Here is a 16,062-nt window from a genome sequence, read left to right on the forward strand (position 1 = left end):
GTGTGGTCTGTGCGTGTTGTGTGTCGCGTGTGATCTGTGCGTGTGGGGCGCGCTGCCCGGCTGGCGGTGGGCTGGGAACGGAGGACTTCCGGGGAAGGACAAGAGCCAGGCGGATGGGGACCCTGGGCGGGAGGGAGCGTGGCGGGCGCCTCCGGCCTCCCGGAGGCTTAGCTCTCCCTCCATGGGCGTGGGGGGATGTGTAGAAGGTTCTAGAGAGGCACTGCTCTGTGCGGAGCTGCTCCAGGCTGACCTGGCAGGGGCTGCAGGGGCTGCAGGCTCTGCAGGATGGAAGCCACCGCCATCTTCTTCTGCAAGGCGCTGTCACTGAGGAGCTCCTGGTCCAGGAGGCTCAGCAGCCCCGTGAGCTCCGGGAGCAGCTGCTCCAGGACTGGGGAGAGAGGAAGATGGGGTGCCGTCAGGCTCTGAGGTCAGGGCCCCCTCCCCCTCCCCCGGGGCCCTGGCACGGCCTCCACCGGGCCCTGCTCCCAGCCGGGCGGTGTTGCTTCCGCTCCCCATCTCCGTATCAGACGTCAGGGGGCCTCGTTTTGAAGGTGACCCCCCCCCCAGGCTCACCCCAACGCTGCGCCCAGGCCAGGCCTCTGTGTCCCAGGCTGCACACGGGCTCTGGGGGTCGTGAAGCGGGCCCCACGCCAGAGCCCTGGGCCGTCCAGGACACAGGCAGGAAGGGAGTCTTCCTGTCCCATCAGTTCGTGTGCTTCAATCTCTGGAACCTTCTGTTTCCGGTGCCTTGGCCAGAGCCAAGGGAAACATTAACCCTTCCTACTCTGTGCCCAACATGCCAACGGCCATGCTTTCTGCATGCATGTCAGTACTTCTTTTTTTTTTTTTTCTTCCAGTCCTGGGCCTTGGACTCAGGGCCTGAGCACTGTCCCTGGCTTCTTTGTGCTCAAGGCTAGCACTCTGCCACTTGAGCCACAGCGCCAGTCTGGCCTTTTCTATATATGTGGTGCTGGGGAATCGAACCCAGGGCTTCATGTATACGAGGCAAGCGCTCTACCACTAGGCCATATCCCCAGCCCCGTGTCAGCACTTCTCAAAGCTTGAGAGTATACAGGAGTCACCCGTGGGTCTTACTAAAATGCAAATTCGGGTGCAGGAGGTCTGCGGTGGGTGGGAGCTGTTTCTGTTTCTTACAAGCTCCCTCCCAGGTCTGGTGCCTACTGGGTAGCAGGATCCTAGAGCAGAGAGTCCTTCAAAGGCAGCCTGCCAAGGTCATGGCGTCACTGAGGTCTCTCAAGCAGTAGCTGGGGGCTTGGTTTGCCTCCCAGCAAAAGGCCAGCTTGATTAGAGCAGTAGCCTCGTTCTGCTTTGTAACTTTTTAGGTGTTTTTTTTTTTTTTTTAATGCCTGTCCTGGGGCTTGAACTCAGGGCCTGGACGCTGTCCCTGAGCTTTTTTGCTCAAGGCTGGCACCTGGGCCACAGGTCCGCTTCTGGCTTAGTGGTGGTTAATCGGAGATGAGGGCCTCGCAGACTTTTCTACCCTGGCTGGCTTTGGACTACGATCCTCAAATCTCAGCTTCCCGGGGGAGCCAGGGTTACAGGTGTGAGCTGCTGGCGCTTGGCTACTTTGTGTAAAGTCCCAAGCACTCGTACATGACAATGAAAGCTAGCCAGCCTTGCTGAACGCTTAGGAGCTGTGTTCAGCCTTTCGTAATGACCGTATCACTTAAATCCCATCACAAATATTTGATTCGCTTCGTTATATGCAGGGTGGACGGGAGGCGCAGGAAGGTTAAATCACACCTCCACGGTCACACAGGTCAGGGAGGCTGGGAGGCTGCTCTCCTGACGTTACCTATTCACGTAACCAGGGGCCAGACCGCCTGGACCTTATCATACTGAAGGGATCTTATCAACAACTATGGGGGAGGGGGGGGGTCTCAGCATTGCCCCTACTCTTGTGTGCGTGTGTGTGTATGTGCGCACATGGGCCTGTCCTGGGGCTTGAACTCAGGGCCTGAACACTGTCCCTGAGCTTTTCACGCTCAAGTTTAGCGCTCTACCACTTGAGCCACAGCTCTACTTCTGGCTTTCCGGTGTTTCATGGGAGGCGAGCGTCTCATGGACTTTCCTGCCCAGGCTGGCCTTGAACCTTGATCCTCAGATCTCAACCTCCTGAGCAGCTAGGCATGAGCCCCTGGGGCCTGGCGGATTGCCCTTACTTTTTAGGAGAACAGATTGAGACTACGAAAAGCTACACAAAGCGAGGAGAAGGGACGGGACTTCTAACAGTGCCACCTTGGGTTTCCCCGGCCTGGACCCTCCCCGTAAGCAGTGGAGAGGCCCCCAGGGGGACCCGCGGGTCTGGAGACAGAGAGAGGGACACCCCATCCCGCACCAGAGAACCGGCCAGCAGCCCCCGGCGCCCGGGCTCAAACGCAAGCCTTTCGTTCATGACTGCGACCGCTGCTGCGCGCACGGAATCCGCCAGGGACGCCGTGTCTCCCAAGGCAGTGGGGGCCACGCCACCCCACTGGCACGTACCCCGGCGCGGGGAGCTCAGCCACTGGCACGTACCCCGGCGCGGGGAGCTCAGCCACTGGCACGTACCCCGGTGCGGGGAGCTCAGCCACTGGCACGTACCCCGGCGCGGGGAGCTCAGCGGGGCGCGCAGGGCCGGCGCTGGCCGAGGGAGGCGCTGGAAGTCGCCGGCTGACCTGCGTGGAGCCCGTCGGCCTCTGGGGCCCAGGCTGGGAAGGCAGGGCGGAACCGTGAACCCTGCCTTCACCCCCTGGAGGGCCCCCCGCTAAGAGAGGCGCCGTGGAGGTGTTGGGGGAGAGAAAGGACCCGTGGGTGCTGCCTCTGGGGGCGGAGCCCAGGGTCGTGGAAGGGCGGGCTTCCCCCTTGTTTTGTTCGAGGCTGGCGCTCTGCTGCCGAGGACGCCGCTTGGCCCGCGGTTCTGCGGGCTGACGGGAGGGGAGCGGCTGCGCTTGGCCCGCGGTTCTGCCGGCCGGGGGCAGGGGTGCGGCTGCGGGTCCCCGGCGATCTCCCAGGCCCTGGGGGGACAGGCGGGAGCCCGCGGGGCCCGGAGCCCGGGGGGTTCCCAGCCGCAAGGCCACACGCGCCCTTGTCCCACTGACCTTCAGGGCTGCCCTGGCGCCACCCCGGCACCCGCCCGTGCACGCCCACGCAGAGGGAAGGCGGGTGACGTAAGCCGTGCACCCCCACGCCCCCCACACTCCCCCCCACTCTCTCACCCCTCGGGCGCGTGAGGATCCCTCAAGAAGCCCTTGTGGCCCCACGGAAAGCGTTTGGGGGTGCCCAGGTGTCCCAGTGCCCTGAAGACAGCCGTCCTGCGGTGAGTGGGCCCCGGCTGCAGCTTTCCGAGCCCCTCGCTCTCTCTCTCTCTCTCTCTCTCTCCCCCCCCCCCCCCGTCCTCCCCTCTCTTGGCTTCCCCGCTTTTCTTCTCGCCGTGGGGGTGCAGTTCCGCGTGCCCGGTGGCACACGCCCGAGCGGGGTCACATTTTGGCTCCCGGAAGCTACGTGCCGCTGCTGTGAACCCGAGGCTGCTCCCCGTGGTCTCCCGGGAGGCACGGGGATCCCCGCGAGCTCGGCGTTCGGCACGCGGGCCGTGTTCAGCCATCGCCGGCTCCTTCCCGGCCTCGGAGGAGACGCTCCGCCTCACCCGAGCGCACGCGCGCTGGAGGAGAAACGCGGGCGGGGGAGCGGCGGCGCGGGTCAGCGCGGGTCAGCGCGGGGCTGAGCGCTGAGACTCTTATTTCCAACGAACCGCCAAGAAAGCAGGAAGCGGAACTGCGGCTCAAGTGGAAGAGAAACAGCCTCGAGCAAGAAAGCTCAGGGACAGGGCCCAGGCCCTGAGTTCAAGCCCCAGGAAGAAACGGCCTTCAGTTTCGTAAGTGGTTCCGAAAGGCACAGAAACTCCAGATGGGGGCGGCTAATTGCTCTCCGGATTGCGAAAACGAAGTTTCTCAAGTGAAGTTAGAGAGCTATTTAGAAGACCAGATGCCAGTGTTTACCGTGCCCGGAGAGACTCATTGAAGACTGAGATCAACTTCCTCAGCTCCTTCGCCCTCCCCAGCAAGATAAAAGGGAAATAAGATGTGATGTGGCGGAAACGAAGGCCCAGGCCCGAGCACCGCCATGGGGCCCGTGCTGGTAGCCCTGGTTCACATCCTAAGTGAGTCACTCAGTCAGAAGGCCGTCAGCCAGGCCAGTGAGGAGCCCGGGGCATTCAATAGCTCAGACTTATTAAAGATCTACAGGGGGGCTGGGAATACGGCCGAGTGGTAGAGTGCTCGCCTCGTATACATGAAGCCCTGGGTTCGAGTCTTCAGCAGCACATAGATAGAAAAAGCCGGAAGGGGCGCTGTGGCTCAGGTGGCAGAGTGCTGGCCTTGAGCATAAAGAAGCCGGGGACAGTGCTCAGGCCCTGAGTTCAAACCCAAGGACTGGCAAAAAAAAAAAAACCACAACAAAAGATCTACAGGGAAGCAAGTTCAGTTTCTATGACAAAGGAGAGGGGCAGTTAAACTTGTGCAAACCTCAGGGATAACGGACCCTGAATCGGCTTCTGCAGGTTGGATAGCAGGCTAGAATGGACAGTCTCTCTCTTTCTTGTGGCTGGCTCCCTACCACTTGAGCCAAGCTCCAATCCTGTGCACCTCTTAACCATTTTTATTTACTTATTGTCAAACTAATCCTGTGCACTTTTCAGAATGTAATTAACGGAAATGTCTGGGGACAGCTTACAAATTACAGTTGTTCCTTATGCAAACCAGAAAGAGGAGGTGACATTTTTCTCTCGCCTCTCTATCAGACCAGCTTCTTCGTAGAGATCACAAACCCAACTCAACCTTCTCTGTTTTCACAGCCAGAAAATAATGCATCCAGTGCAGTTTTAAACTGGAAAATAAGAGTTGTCAGAATGTGGCTTTGTAAAAGGCCTCTGTTTTGTCACTGGTTTACTCAATTCCCAAACAACAAAATAACCCAACTTCCATCTCTTAGAAGCTGTTTGGAAGCGAGAACCCGGGCCTGACTTTAAAGACGTCTGATCACCAGGGGGCGCTGGTGGCTCACGCCTGTAACCTCAGCTACGCGGGAGGCTGAGGTCTGAGGATCCAAGTTGGAAGCCAGCCCGGGAGTTAGGAGAGCCTAACTCCCACGAACCACCAACAAGCCAGAAGCGGAGCTGTGGCTCAAGTGGCAGAGCACCGGCCCCAAGAGAAGCAGCTGAGGCGCAATGCAAGCCCCAGCATGGGCTGGGACCCCGAGTGTAGCGGCAGCCTCCCCGGTCCTGCGCTTCACTTGACCAGTTGGATCCGTTAGGACGGCGGGACGCGAGCTCCGATTGCCGAGTTGTCTTCCGGGGCGGTTTTACACCCTTCTTGGCTCACTCTCCGTTGCTCTGAGCCGGTGCCCACCGGCACAGGGCTGAAGGACGGGCGGAAGGAGGGCATTTCTGTAGCTACCTTTCTCTTCTGGTGTCCAGGAAGCCAAGGTGATCTTAATACCGTGTCTGTCCTAGGGAGGACTCCGCATAGTCCAAAGAGGTGTTTCAAAGGAGAAAGACAAAACATTCTGCAGCAACAAAGGAGCTGGGCACGCCAGTGGCCCACGTCTGCAATCCTCGCTACTCAGGAGGCTGAGATCTGAGGATCGAGGTTCAAAGCCAGCCTGGGCAGGGAAGTCCCCGTGAGACCCTTACTTCCAATCAGGAGGGGCGCTGCGGCTCAAAGTGGCAAAGCACTAGCCTTGAGCAAAAAGAGCTCAGGGAGAACACCCTTGCCCCACAACCGACCGACGAAAGGAAGCAGACGCCAGGGGAGGGGGCACTGCTCACCCTGTAATCCTAGGAGGCTTAGATCTGAGGACACAGGTTCGAAGCCAGCTAGGGTAGGGAAGTCCACCCAAAAGCCAGACCTGGAGCTGTGGCTCATGTGGTAGAGCACTAGCCTTGAGAAAAGCAGCTCAGGGACAGCACCTAGGCCCTGAGTTCAAGCCCTAGGACGGGTGGGGGGGGGGAAGGAGGAAGTACAAGTTTCAATTTCTTACTTGGCTAAGCTCCCGAAGACTATTTTGGCCAACGGTGTCCCTCGTGTGACTACAGTTGCCAGTTCACTCAGGGACGGACATTCTGCCATTGATGAACCTTTTTTTTTTTTAAGACAGCGTTTTGCTATGCAGGTTTGGCTGGCCCCCAACTCAGGATCCCCCTCTGTCTCCTAGGGATGGTCTACCACGCCCTGTTGCTTGGTGGATTTTAAGTCTAACGTGTAAATTAGGAGATAACGATCGCTAGCAGATGCTGAGCAAATGAACCCGAGTTTAAGTCCGGTTCCCCCATTTCGCAGGCATCTGGGATACTGACAAATGGCCCTGGGCCTCCGGTGTGTCCTTGGTAGCCTGTAAGTGTGACCACACTATCAGTAGAACTGGGCCTGACCTATGTAAGTTTAAAACGTTTATATTCAGAACACAGCAGGCGCTCAGTAAAGGCGAGCTAGTGATACGATTCCTCCTTTACTACTAAAGGCATATCCCACCTTAAGAGATGTGCATGTTATGTACATCCGGGGACTCAGGGAACAAAGTGAACCAGCCCCCTATGCAGGTATGGAAACCGAGGATGGCAGGAGAGGAGGCGCTGGTTCCCCCCCCACCCCGCCTCCCTCAGCGTTAGGCCTGTAGAGATCGCAGCCCCACAGGGAAGGTACCCGGAATCTCCCCTTCACTTCAGGGGTTCGGACATCTGCCCCTCCCTGGCCACACCTCTCTCTCACGTGGATGCATGCCTGTCCCGCGGGGGTCACGGTACCTCACTTCCTTCCTGGGAGTTTACAAGGGATTCTCGCGGAGACCACGGGAAGGCCCAGCGGCGGGCAGGGTTTTGGAGGGGACGTCCCCAGTGGGACGTGCGTTGTTTATCACTAAAGCAAACACGCCCTGCCGTCCCCATGCGTGGAGGGAGGGGCACATCCCGTGTGCGCGTCAGGAGTGAACGACGACGAGCAAGGAGTAGCGAGGCAAAGCGAGCTGCAAAGCCAGGCCGGGCTCCATGCTTTCCAGGGTTAAATATAGCCTGTGGCGAGGCAGGCCTGGGGGGGTAAGGTCACCTTGGAAGGCTTGTTGTGCACACTAGCTAGAGCTCTTGTAGAATCTCAGCATCCTTTCATGGATGCAACAGTACAAGTTCGAGTGCCAGGATGGAAACACAGGTCTAAATATGACGGAGGGATGGTGAAGACGTGTAGGAATTCTAACTTCTGCTTCCCTTTTACTCAGGTTAACTGTGGGTCACTTACTTATTCCCTCTGAGTATCATTTTCGTGTGTGTGTGTGTGTATGTGTGTGTGTGTGTGCGTGTGCGTGCGTCCACACCAGTATCAGAGCTTAAACTCAGGACCTAGGCGCTGTCCCTGAGCTTTTTCACTCCAGGCTGGTGCTCTACCACTTGAGCCACACCTCCACTTCTGGCTTGTCTTTGTCAGTCCAGGGGCTTGAACTCTAAACCTGGGCACTGTCCCTGAGTTCTTTTGCTCAAGGCTTGTGCTCTGCCACGCTGAGCCACTTCTGGTTTTCTGGTAGTTAACCGGAGACAGGAATCTCATGGGGACTTTTCTTGCCTCCTGGGAGGCTAGGCACTGTCGGTGTGAGCTATCGGTGCCTCACACGTCCAGCCCTTTCCTTCCCTGCCTGGCTAGCTCAGCCTCTTGATCCTCAGAGTTCAGCCTCCTGAGTAGCTAGCCTGAGCCACCGGCGAGTGGCCGGTGCTGCTTCTGCAGGGGGCGTGTGGATGCTACCGGAGTCGCTGCCCAGGGCTGGTGGGGAGTGAGCGGCCGGGAGACGGGTTATCACGAGGGCTGGTGGACTAGCACAGTTCTCCAGTCGCTATTTCAGGCAGACGGGGGTAGCAGACGCGTTAGGTGAGAGGGAAAGGCACCTTCCTCTCTCCAGGCCGCTTCTGACCACAGCGGAGGAGGCGGGGACTGGACGCCGCTGCCCAGGAAACAGCTTCTGGCTGTTTGACTGGACGCTCCCAGAATTGTTCCTTTGTCTACGGATTCTTCCCCGTTTAGCTCATAGAGGAAACGGTTCCAGGAGGAAGTGGAGAACGGTGATACGCGCGCTCAACACCCCCCACCAACATGGCAGCTGCTTCCGCTTTGGTCGGTCTGCACCATCGGCTTCACTTAAGCCTGGGGGACGCATGGTCCCGGGGGAGACCAGGGACGCCCGTCATCAAAGCAGACCCCAGTGCGGGCTCGTGATCTCCCAGATGCTGTGCTGCGTATCTGGGTGGATTACCTCACTTCATCCTCATAATGACCCCGTAAAGCAAGTTCTATTTTTGCCCCTTGTTGTAGAACACTTGGGCCGGGGGGACTCTGAAAGGCATAGTCGTTCGCCTAAAGACACACAGCCAGCAACTGAGATTCAAATCCGGATCCTGATGCAGAGCTCAAGCTTCTGGGCTTCCTCGTCAAGGACTTGCTACGAGCCAGGTGCAGCGCCGAGTGAGCACCTTCGCGATTTCTTTTTAAGAAGAGGAATAGAGTTGGGAGCTGGTGGCTCACACCTGTCATCCTGGCTGCTCAGGAGGCCCAGATGATGAAGGTCACCTAGGCAGGAACGTCTGCTAGACTCTCACCCATAAGCAATTCAGAAAAAGCTGCAAGTGGCGCCGTGGCTCAAGTGGTAGAGCGCTAGCCTTGAGGAAAAGAAGGTCGGGGACGACGCCCAGGCCCAGGGTTTGTGTCCCAGGACGGCGTGCGTGCGTGTGCGCGTGTGCACACGTGAATAGGAACAGGGCATCGGGACGTCTCTGAGCCTCTGTTTTCTCAATGTCACGGTGGTAACCGTCCCTACCCAGCCCGCCTCTCAGACCCATCGTTAGACCCCAGTCTCAAGTCAAAGACTCAGGTGAGACCTGCGACCGGACACGGAAGAGGAGTGACAGCTTCAGCACTAGCACGGCACCGTCCTCGGGCCCCTCCTGCCCACCGGACGGCAGGGGTGAGGCCCCGGGCCGGCCCCTCGGCGAGACTCAGGCAGGCAGAGTCGGCCCAGACAGGCCGGTGCTCTGCCTCGAATCCGCCCTCCCACCTTTACGGTGTGTGCTCTTTGTTAAAGCTTTTGCTTTGTGCCCAGGCCAGCCTGGACCGCGACGCTTCTGTTCGTATTTCTCACCCAGCTGGGATGACAGGCACGCACCGCGACACCGGCTTGTCACTGGCTGCGAAAAGACCTGACAACGCCGCGGCCTTCGGCGGCCGGCCTCCAGCTCCCGGGCCTCTGAGTGCTCGGGGTTCTCGGCGTGAGCCGCTCTGCCCGGCTGGGCTTTTGGGACACGGGCTCAGTTGTTTTTACCGTTTCCGACTTCCTCTTAGTCTTGGAGGGCTCGGCCCGGGGTGGTTTGCCCGTGGCATTGGCCCCGGCAGCCCGATCCCCAGTGTTTCCTAGCGGCGCGGGAGGCAGGTCGCGTGGGTCCTCCCCGCGTCCGCCGCTTCGTCCGCGGGGCGACGCTCTTGGCCCAGAGCTCCGGTTGAGCACTGCGTGATCTGCTCGGAGCCGGTCCCCATGCGGACCCCGCGGAGCCCTTAGTTTCCATACAATCTCCCCCCAGAGCGCAGACAGCGCCCACACATCTGTCCCCTCGGGGACTCGGGCGAGATGCCACGTCCTCTAGGTGATGGGCCCCGCCCCCTGGACCAGTGAGGTCACCTTGCTCTGAGCTCTGACCAGAGGGCCCCCCTCCCCTTCACTGGGTGAACCTGCGGGGGAAAGCTGGCGTCTGCCTCGGTGAGCGTCCGGGCGGGGCGACTGCAGATGCCCCGGGAAGGGACCCCGGGAATGCAGGGGCAGGGCCGCCAGCCACTGGGGAGGGGCGGCAAATCTTCTTCCTGTGACATGTCCAAGAACAAAGGGCTCAGGGGGGGGGCGGGCACAACACCGGGCACAGCAGACGGAGGAGTCAACCGTCCAGGCATCTGGCCTAGGAGGAGAAGCAGATGTTCCGGGAAGGAAGGGCCGAGCCGGGTGGGCCAGGCAGCCCGGGGGGGAACGTTGGGGGTGCGCCAGCGTGGTGGGCGGCAGACCCTGGGCGCGGAGGCGAGAAGCACCCAGAACGAAGCCTGGGATTTGCTCCGCGTCACTGGGTGGCCGGGCAGGTGAAGTCTCTCACCAAGCCTCCATCTTGCATGTGACATGATGGGGGAGGAGGGGGGTGGCGGGAAGAGCACCCATCTCAGAGGGCCGTGGCGGGGGCCGTGCGGGGCTGTCTACACGGTGCCGGTCACCCCGGGAAGGTTTGCTGTGACATCCGCGGCGTTGCTGGGTGTCGTGGCCACCGGTCACCAGACGGTCCCAGGAGCTGCAAAGGCTGAGCCCGGGTGGCCACCTGCCGTCCACCTGCCCGGAAGTCTCCCTTCCCGTGTCCCCCTCGGAGCCCCCCTCCCCCCCCCAGGGCCGGGCTCTGAGCCAGGCCCCCGGGACCGCCCCCCCCAGTGGCCCAGCTGCCTCCCGAGCAGGGTCTGGAAGGGGTGGAGACGCGGATGTCTCCCCTGCGTGTCTGTGCCGCGATCGCCAGGACGGCGGAGAGCCCGCGTGGGAAGCGTGACCGTGCTCACTAGCTGTGCTCGCCTGCCGGACCGGCTGCGGCTCTCAGCAGCCCCCGCCGCCCCCCCCCCCCCCCCCCCCCCCGCCCGCGGCCGCTCGGCCTCCCGCACCGCCGCCGCCCTTCCCAGCTCCGCGGGGCGACTCCCAGCTCCGGCTCGCAGAAGGGAAGGCGCTTCGAGAACCGCGCCCCCCGGAAGCCAGCGAGCGTCAAGGTCGAGTACGGGGTCCCGAACTAAGAGCTCAGGGCCTTCTACGCTCCCCTCGCCTTTCTGCTCACGGCTGGTGCTCTACCACTTGAGCCACAGCACCACTTCCGGCCTTTTCTGCACATGTGGTGCCGAGGAGTCGAACCCGGGGCTTCATGCACGCAAGGCGAGCGCTCTACCGCTAGGCTACACCCCCAGGTTTTTGTTTTTGCGCTGGGCTCGGGGTTCTTGCTTGCTAGGCGGGCGCTTGACTCCTTGAGCCACGCCTGTAGTCCTTTTTCTGCTCTACACTCTGCCGTCCTAGGGCTTGAACTCAGGGCCTGCGCACTGTCCCTGAACTTTTTCTTTTCTTTTTTTTTTGGTAGTGACTGGTGCTCCCACACTTGAGCCACAGCTCCACTTCCAGCTTTTTGGTAGTTAATTGGACAGAAAAGTCTGGCCGCGTGTCTTCACCCTCCTGATCTCAGTCGCCCACAGAGGATGGCGGTGGAGGCCACCAGCGCCTCGCTCCGAGGACTCGTGTTCAGAAAAGGACGGCACGCTCCCGGCGGGTGAAGGACCTTCCTTTCTGGTTTCAGTCCTTGGTAGATAGGAGGGTGTTAGCTCCATTTTTAGCTGAAGACACAGAGACTCAGAGGGTGAAGCAGATGCAGAGTCTGGACTCCGACCAGGCAATCCGACCCGGCCAGGCAGCTCTGCGCTCCGCCTTATCTCCGCTATTATTAGGAATGGAGCACAGGCAGCAGCCTCGAAGGCTGCGGACACACCCGGGCTCCCCGATGTCTCCCCGGCTTTCCTTCCCTATCGCTGTCCACTTGGAAGCCATCCTGGCGCATCTTCAGTTCTTGGCTAGAGAGTGTTCGTTGCATTCTCTTTGATGGGGAGATCTGATCTCAAGCACTGGTGGCACGTGGAGATTGTGGGGTTCAAAGGCCCCGAGTTCACCTCTCACCCCCACAACCACCCGAGCCGCGCCCGGCTGCCCGCCGGCTTCCTGGCACACTCAGGAGATCAGCTCACTTCTTGGTTCAAGTGGAGCTAAAAAAAACCCACCAACCCTCCCCCTCGGTTTCCTCCCAGCAGGCCTGGCTCTCCCCAACCCTTCACCCAGAATGGGCAGGAAGGGTAAATATTGATTCTGCAAACGAAGGAGTCCGATTTCATCTTCAAAGGAAAGCCTGCATACAAATGGCCATGATTTCTCCATCCTACATGTCACTGGCTTGGGGATGTCTTTATCTACTGAATAATTACATTTTTAAGAGAGAAAAGTGAATAAATTAATGACAATGTTAAGAGATGTTCCGAGCTTTTGAAAACCGTGTCTTTGTATCAACGAAATAAAATAATTGTTTCTTTTTCTTTCTTTCTTTCTTTCTTTCTTTCTTTCTTTCTTTCTTTCTTTCTTTCTTCTTTCTTCTTCCTTCCTTCCTTCCTTCCTCCTTCCTTCCTTCCTTCCTTTCTGTCTTTCTGTCTGTCTTTCTGTCTGTGGAAGCCAGTCCCGGGGTTTGACCCCCAGGGCTTACACTCGCTAGGCAGGCACTCTACCTCTTGAGCCTCTCACGAGTCCCCCTAACGTTCCCTCTCTTTTCTTTTTTGGCCAGGATGACCTGGACAGAGATCCCGTCATGTAACGGATGGCCGGCGTGAATCCCGACACCCAGCGCTGTCTACGATGACGTCTTGCTCCGGTTTCCTTCCGCCCAGGCCCCCCTTGAGCCGCGTCCTCTCCACCCGCCTCTGCTCCGGCGGCAGCTAGGCTTCTGGGCAGCGACCACCGTGCGCAGTCCTTCCATCTTCACGTTGATCTTTCGGCTCGGGTGCTATCAGAACAGAGGCTCCCGGGCCCAGACTCGGCCGTGGTGACACAGGGCACGGACTAGCCACAGGTCCGGGCGGTAGCTCCGAACGTGTGGACTGTGGGGCGCAGCAGGGCACGTCGGAGCCACCGGGGTTCTGATGGCCACTCCGGGCTGGACAGGCCAGTGCCGAGGCTCCTCGGGGGCAGAGACGCATCGGGGCGGGGCTGAGGCCACGTGACCACGCGACTGGTCCTGTGTGTTGGGGATTCAGTTTCGGCCATGAAGGGGGAAGGGCACAGAGCTCCCAAGACGCTGCCCTTCCCCGCCAGCTCTGGGGTAGGGTGGGAGGAAGTTCCTCCCACCTTCTGGTCTCAACCGGAAAAGAAAGCCTCCGCCCCTGGGAGGCGAACACGTGCGTGCCACCATGATGGGGTTGTCCCGCCCACAAAGGAAGTTTCGTGATGTCACTTGATGGACATGATCCTTAGCCTATGACTGGCCCTTTGGCCAGCCCCCTTTCTTTCCCGCCATTGCCTCTATATAAGTCCCTTTCCCTATTAAAGTCTTTGAGACGCATCCCACCATAGCAGCGTGTCCCTGATGCCTTCTTTTCCACCTCCGCTCCTGGTAACATGGGAGGGGACTGGGGGGAGGGGAGGCTTCAGCAACCTTTCCTCAACTTAGCGCTTGCCCACGTGAGCACGCCTTTGGCCTTCTGCCGGCGGAAGGCAAGGCCGAGTGCTCTTTCATAGATTTTGGGGTTCACCATTCTCCCCGGGAGATCGGGGAGAAGGGGATCGTTCAGACCCCGACACTGTGGAATCCCGGTGGGGTCCATCACGCCCCAACTGTCCTCCTGAAAGTCACCGCAGACCAACAGCTTACGACGAATGTGCCAATGCAGCCCGGCCGAGCCCGGCTGAGAGCCCATCTCCCGACAGCGGGCAGCATCTGTCTGTCCCGCACGGCTGGCCGCGACTCTTGCCCGACGTTAAACTTCGGGCATCTGGAGACAGCACGATGGAGGGAATGCGGCCTGCCCAACGCATGCTCCGCCCGCCCCCCCCCCCCCCCAGGAGATCAGTTCTGCCCTCCGCGCTTCGAGGGCTATAAAAAGCCCCGGGCCGGGCTCCGGTGCGCGCGCGGCCCGTGAACTCCCCGGGGCTGGAATGATGGCAATGCGGTGTCACATTCTGCCTCAGCTGCAGCCCGACAGCTGTGCGGGGAGAAGGCTGGAGCCTGGCCCGCCTGGCCCCGTGACCGCCCTCCGTGTGAGGGAGGCTGGGATTCCCCGGGAGGAGGGCAGGCGGAGGAGCGGCCCGCCCGCAGCCCGCAGCCCCGCGGCTCTGCCTCCCGAGGGGAGCTGGCGGCCTGAAGTCCGCTCACCGCCGGACGGGGGTCAGGTCGAGAGCCAGACCCTCCCGGGCCGCCGGACCCTACGCCTCCCTTCTCTGATGGACCAGGACGCCGGGAAAAGCTCAGATCCCCCTGCCCTTCCTCCTCTCCGCTCCCGGCTCGCCCCGCAGTGCCACCTTTACCTAGTTGTTCCATTAGTTAGTGTTTCCTGTAAGCTAGATGCTGGGACCTTAGACTCAAGGCAGTCAGACAACACGCCTCCTAGCGACCCAGAAGGCCCACTTCACTGCGTCGTTACAACCTTCTCCAGCACCGGATGCGCTGCACACCGGTGGCTCACAGGCGTGAGCTGGGATCTGAGGACTGTGGTTCAAAGCCAGTAGCGGCAGGAAGGCCCCCCCGACTCCTATCTCCAAGTGACTACCGGACAAAGCCAGAGGTGAAGCTCACACGTTAGAGCGCTAGCCTTGAGCACGAAAGCAAGGCGCAGTGCCCAGGTGCTGAGTTCAAGCCCCAGGACGGGCTGGAGGAGGCTGCTGAGGCAAAGGCGGAGGGGAAGGGCAAGTGGGGGTGTGGCAGGAAGCTTCCACAAGGAGGGGACCCCCAGCTGGTCTCTTACAAGAAGAGGAATAGCACAGCCACCCTTCTGTACCTTGGTCTTCGCAACGGTCCCCTGGGACGGACGTCTCTGCTGTCCACTCCACACGGCCATTGCCGGCTCGGGAACGACAAGGTCTCAGTGGGATGGTCCCCCCCCCCAGCACACGGGGTCCCTGGTATCCATAGCAACGCCGAGTGACTGACGGCCAGGCCAGAGCCCGGGTGATCACCAAGGGCACCAGCTCTCCACCTGGGAGAAGGAAAATGCCTCTCGGAGTCAGAGCCCGACACCCATGTGGGTCTCCTGTCCCAGGGCTGTGCGGTGGGCTGCCCCCCCCCCCCAGGCCTTGCTCCCCCTCCCCCCGCCCCCAGCACTGAGCCACGGGATCCTGGAGGTCAGAGTTCACAAACCCTGAGTGTTCACAGCAAAGATCATTGCGGGGTGGGGGGGGGGGGGATGAAGGAAAAGCCCGAGAGAAACGAGGAGCATTCATTTCTGGAGCTCCATGTTGTATGGATACGTTCTGTGGGGGTGTTGAGTAGAAGGGATTATATATATAATAGGATATTATATATATAGTGGCTATAGTTTAGAAAGTATGGCTCTTTAAAGCTAAAATGAGACGTGTCCGTCCAGGTGCCCACGGCTCACGCCTGTCGTCCTAGCTACCCAGGAGGCTGAGATCTGAGGATCATGGTTTGAAACCAGCCTGGCAGGAAAAGTCGATGAAACCCCCATCTCTGATAAACGACATCCACCCCTCCCCTCCCCGGCCCCCACACCCCAAAGCTGGACAGGGAGCAGTGGCTCAAGGGGTAGAGCCCTAGCCTGAGGCTCAGAAACAGCACCTCGGCCCTGAGTTTTAACCCCAGGCCTGGTGTACACACACACACACACACACACACACACACACACACACACACACACTATGTTTCAAACTTGCAGAAGATTCTTTTGAATACGAAGATGACGCTAGCAACGGGATCCAGAAAGCTCTGGAGAAGGTCCGAGTTCAAGGCAGGGGCAGCGTCGGGGGAGAGGACGGTCACCCCCACGAGGTCGGCCAAGTGGGAATGGCCGGTCAGCCCTCCCTCCAGACCCGACCCTCACGAGACACCTGGGGGGCGTTTCTGGCGGGCCCCCCCCCCCCCGGGCGTGATCAGAGAGGACCGGCTGGCCCCCAGAACCACTGCTTGAGACACGCGGGGCGGGGTCCTCGGGCAGGATGGAGGAGGCCCAGGAAGAAACAGGAAGCGTCTGGAGGCGGCGGCAGGAAGCGGGAGGGGAACTCGCCCGGATCCATCTCCCCACCGCCGTCAACAGGATTCGGGGTGTGATGGTATCCAGGATGCGGCGGGTCCCCCCGGACGAGGACGTTTCTGTCTGTCCGAGGACGGACTCACGGACGGGGAGGACCCGCCTCCTCCGTCGCCGCGGCTCGCTCGAGACTCGGGGTCTCCACGCCGGCTCCGCGCGCGGGGCTGGGACAGGCCGGCCG

General features: G+C 60.3%; 1 protein-coding gene across 1 annotated transcript in view; it reads right to left on the minus strand.

Annotated features, from left to right (window-relative positions):
- The window catches only part of Afap1l1 (actin filament associated protein 1 like 1), a 46,707-nt gene that overhangs the window by 23,614 nt on the left and 7,031 nt on the right, over window positions 1-16,062 (minus strand). Inside the window, exon 2 of the mRNA XM_048331389.1 lies at window positions 264-388. Within this exon, the coding sequence (XP_048187346.1) occupies window positions 264-388 (125 nt within the window). The remainder of the gene's footprint in view (window positions 1-263; window positions 389-16,062) is intronic.

Source organism: Perognathus longimembris, chromosome 22 (assembly GCF_023159225.1).
Source record: "Perognathus longimembris pacificus isolate PPM17 chromosome 22, ASM2315922v1, whole genome shotgun sequence".
NCBI lineage: Eukaryota > Metazoa > Chordata > Mammalia > Rodentia > Heteromyidae > Perognathus > Perognathus longimembris.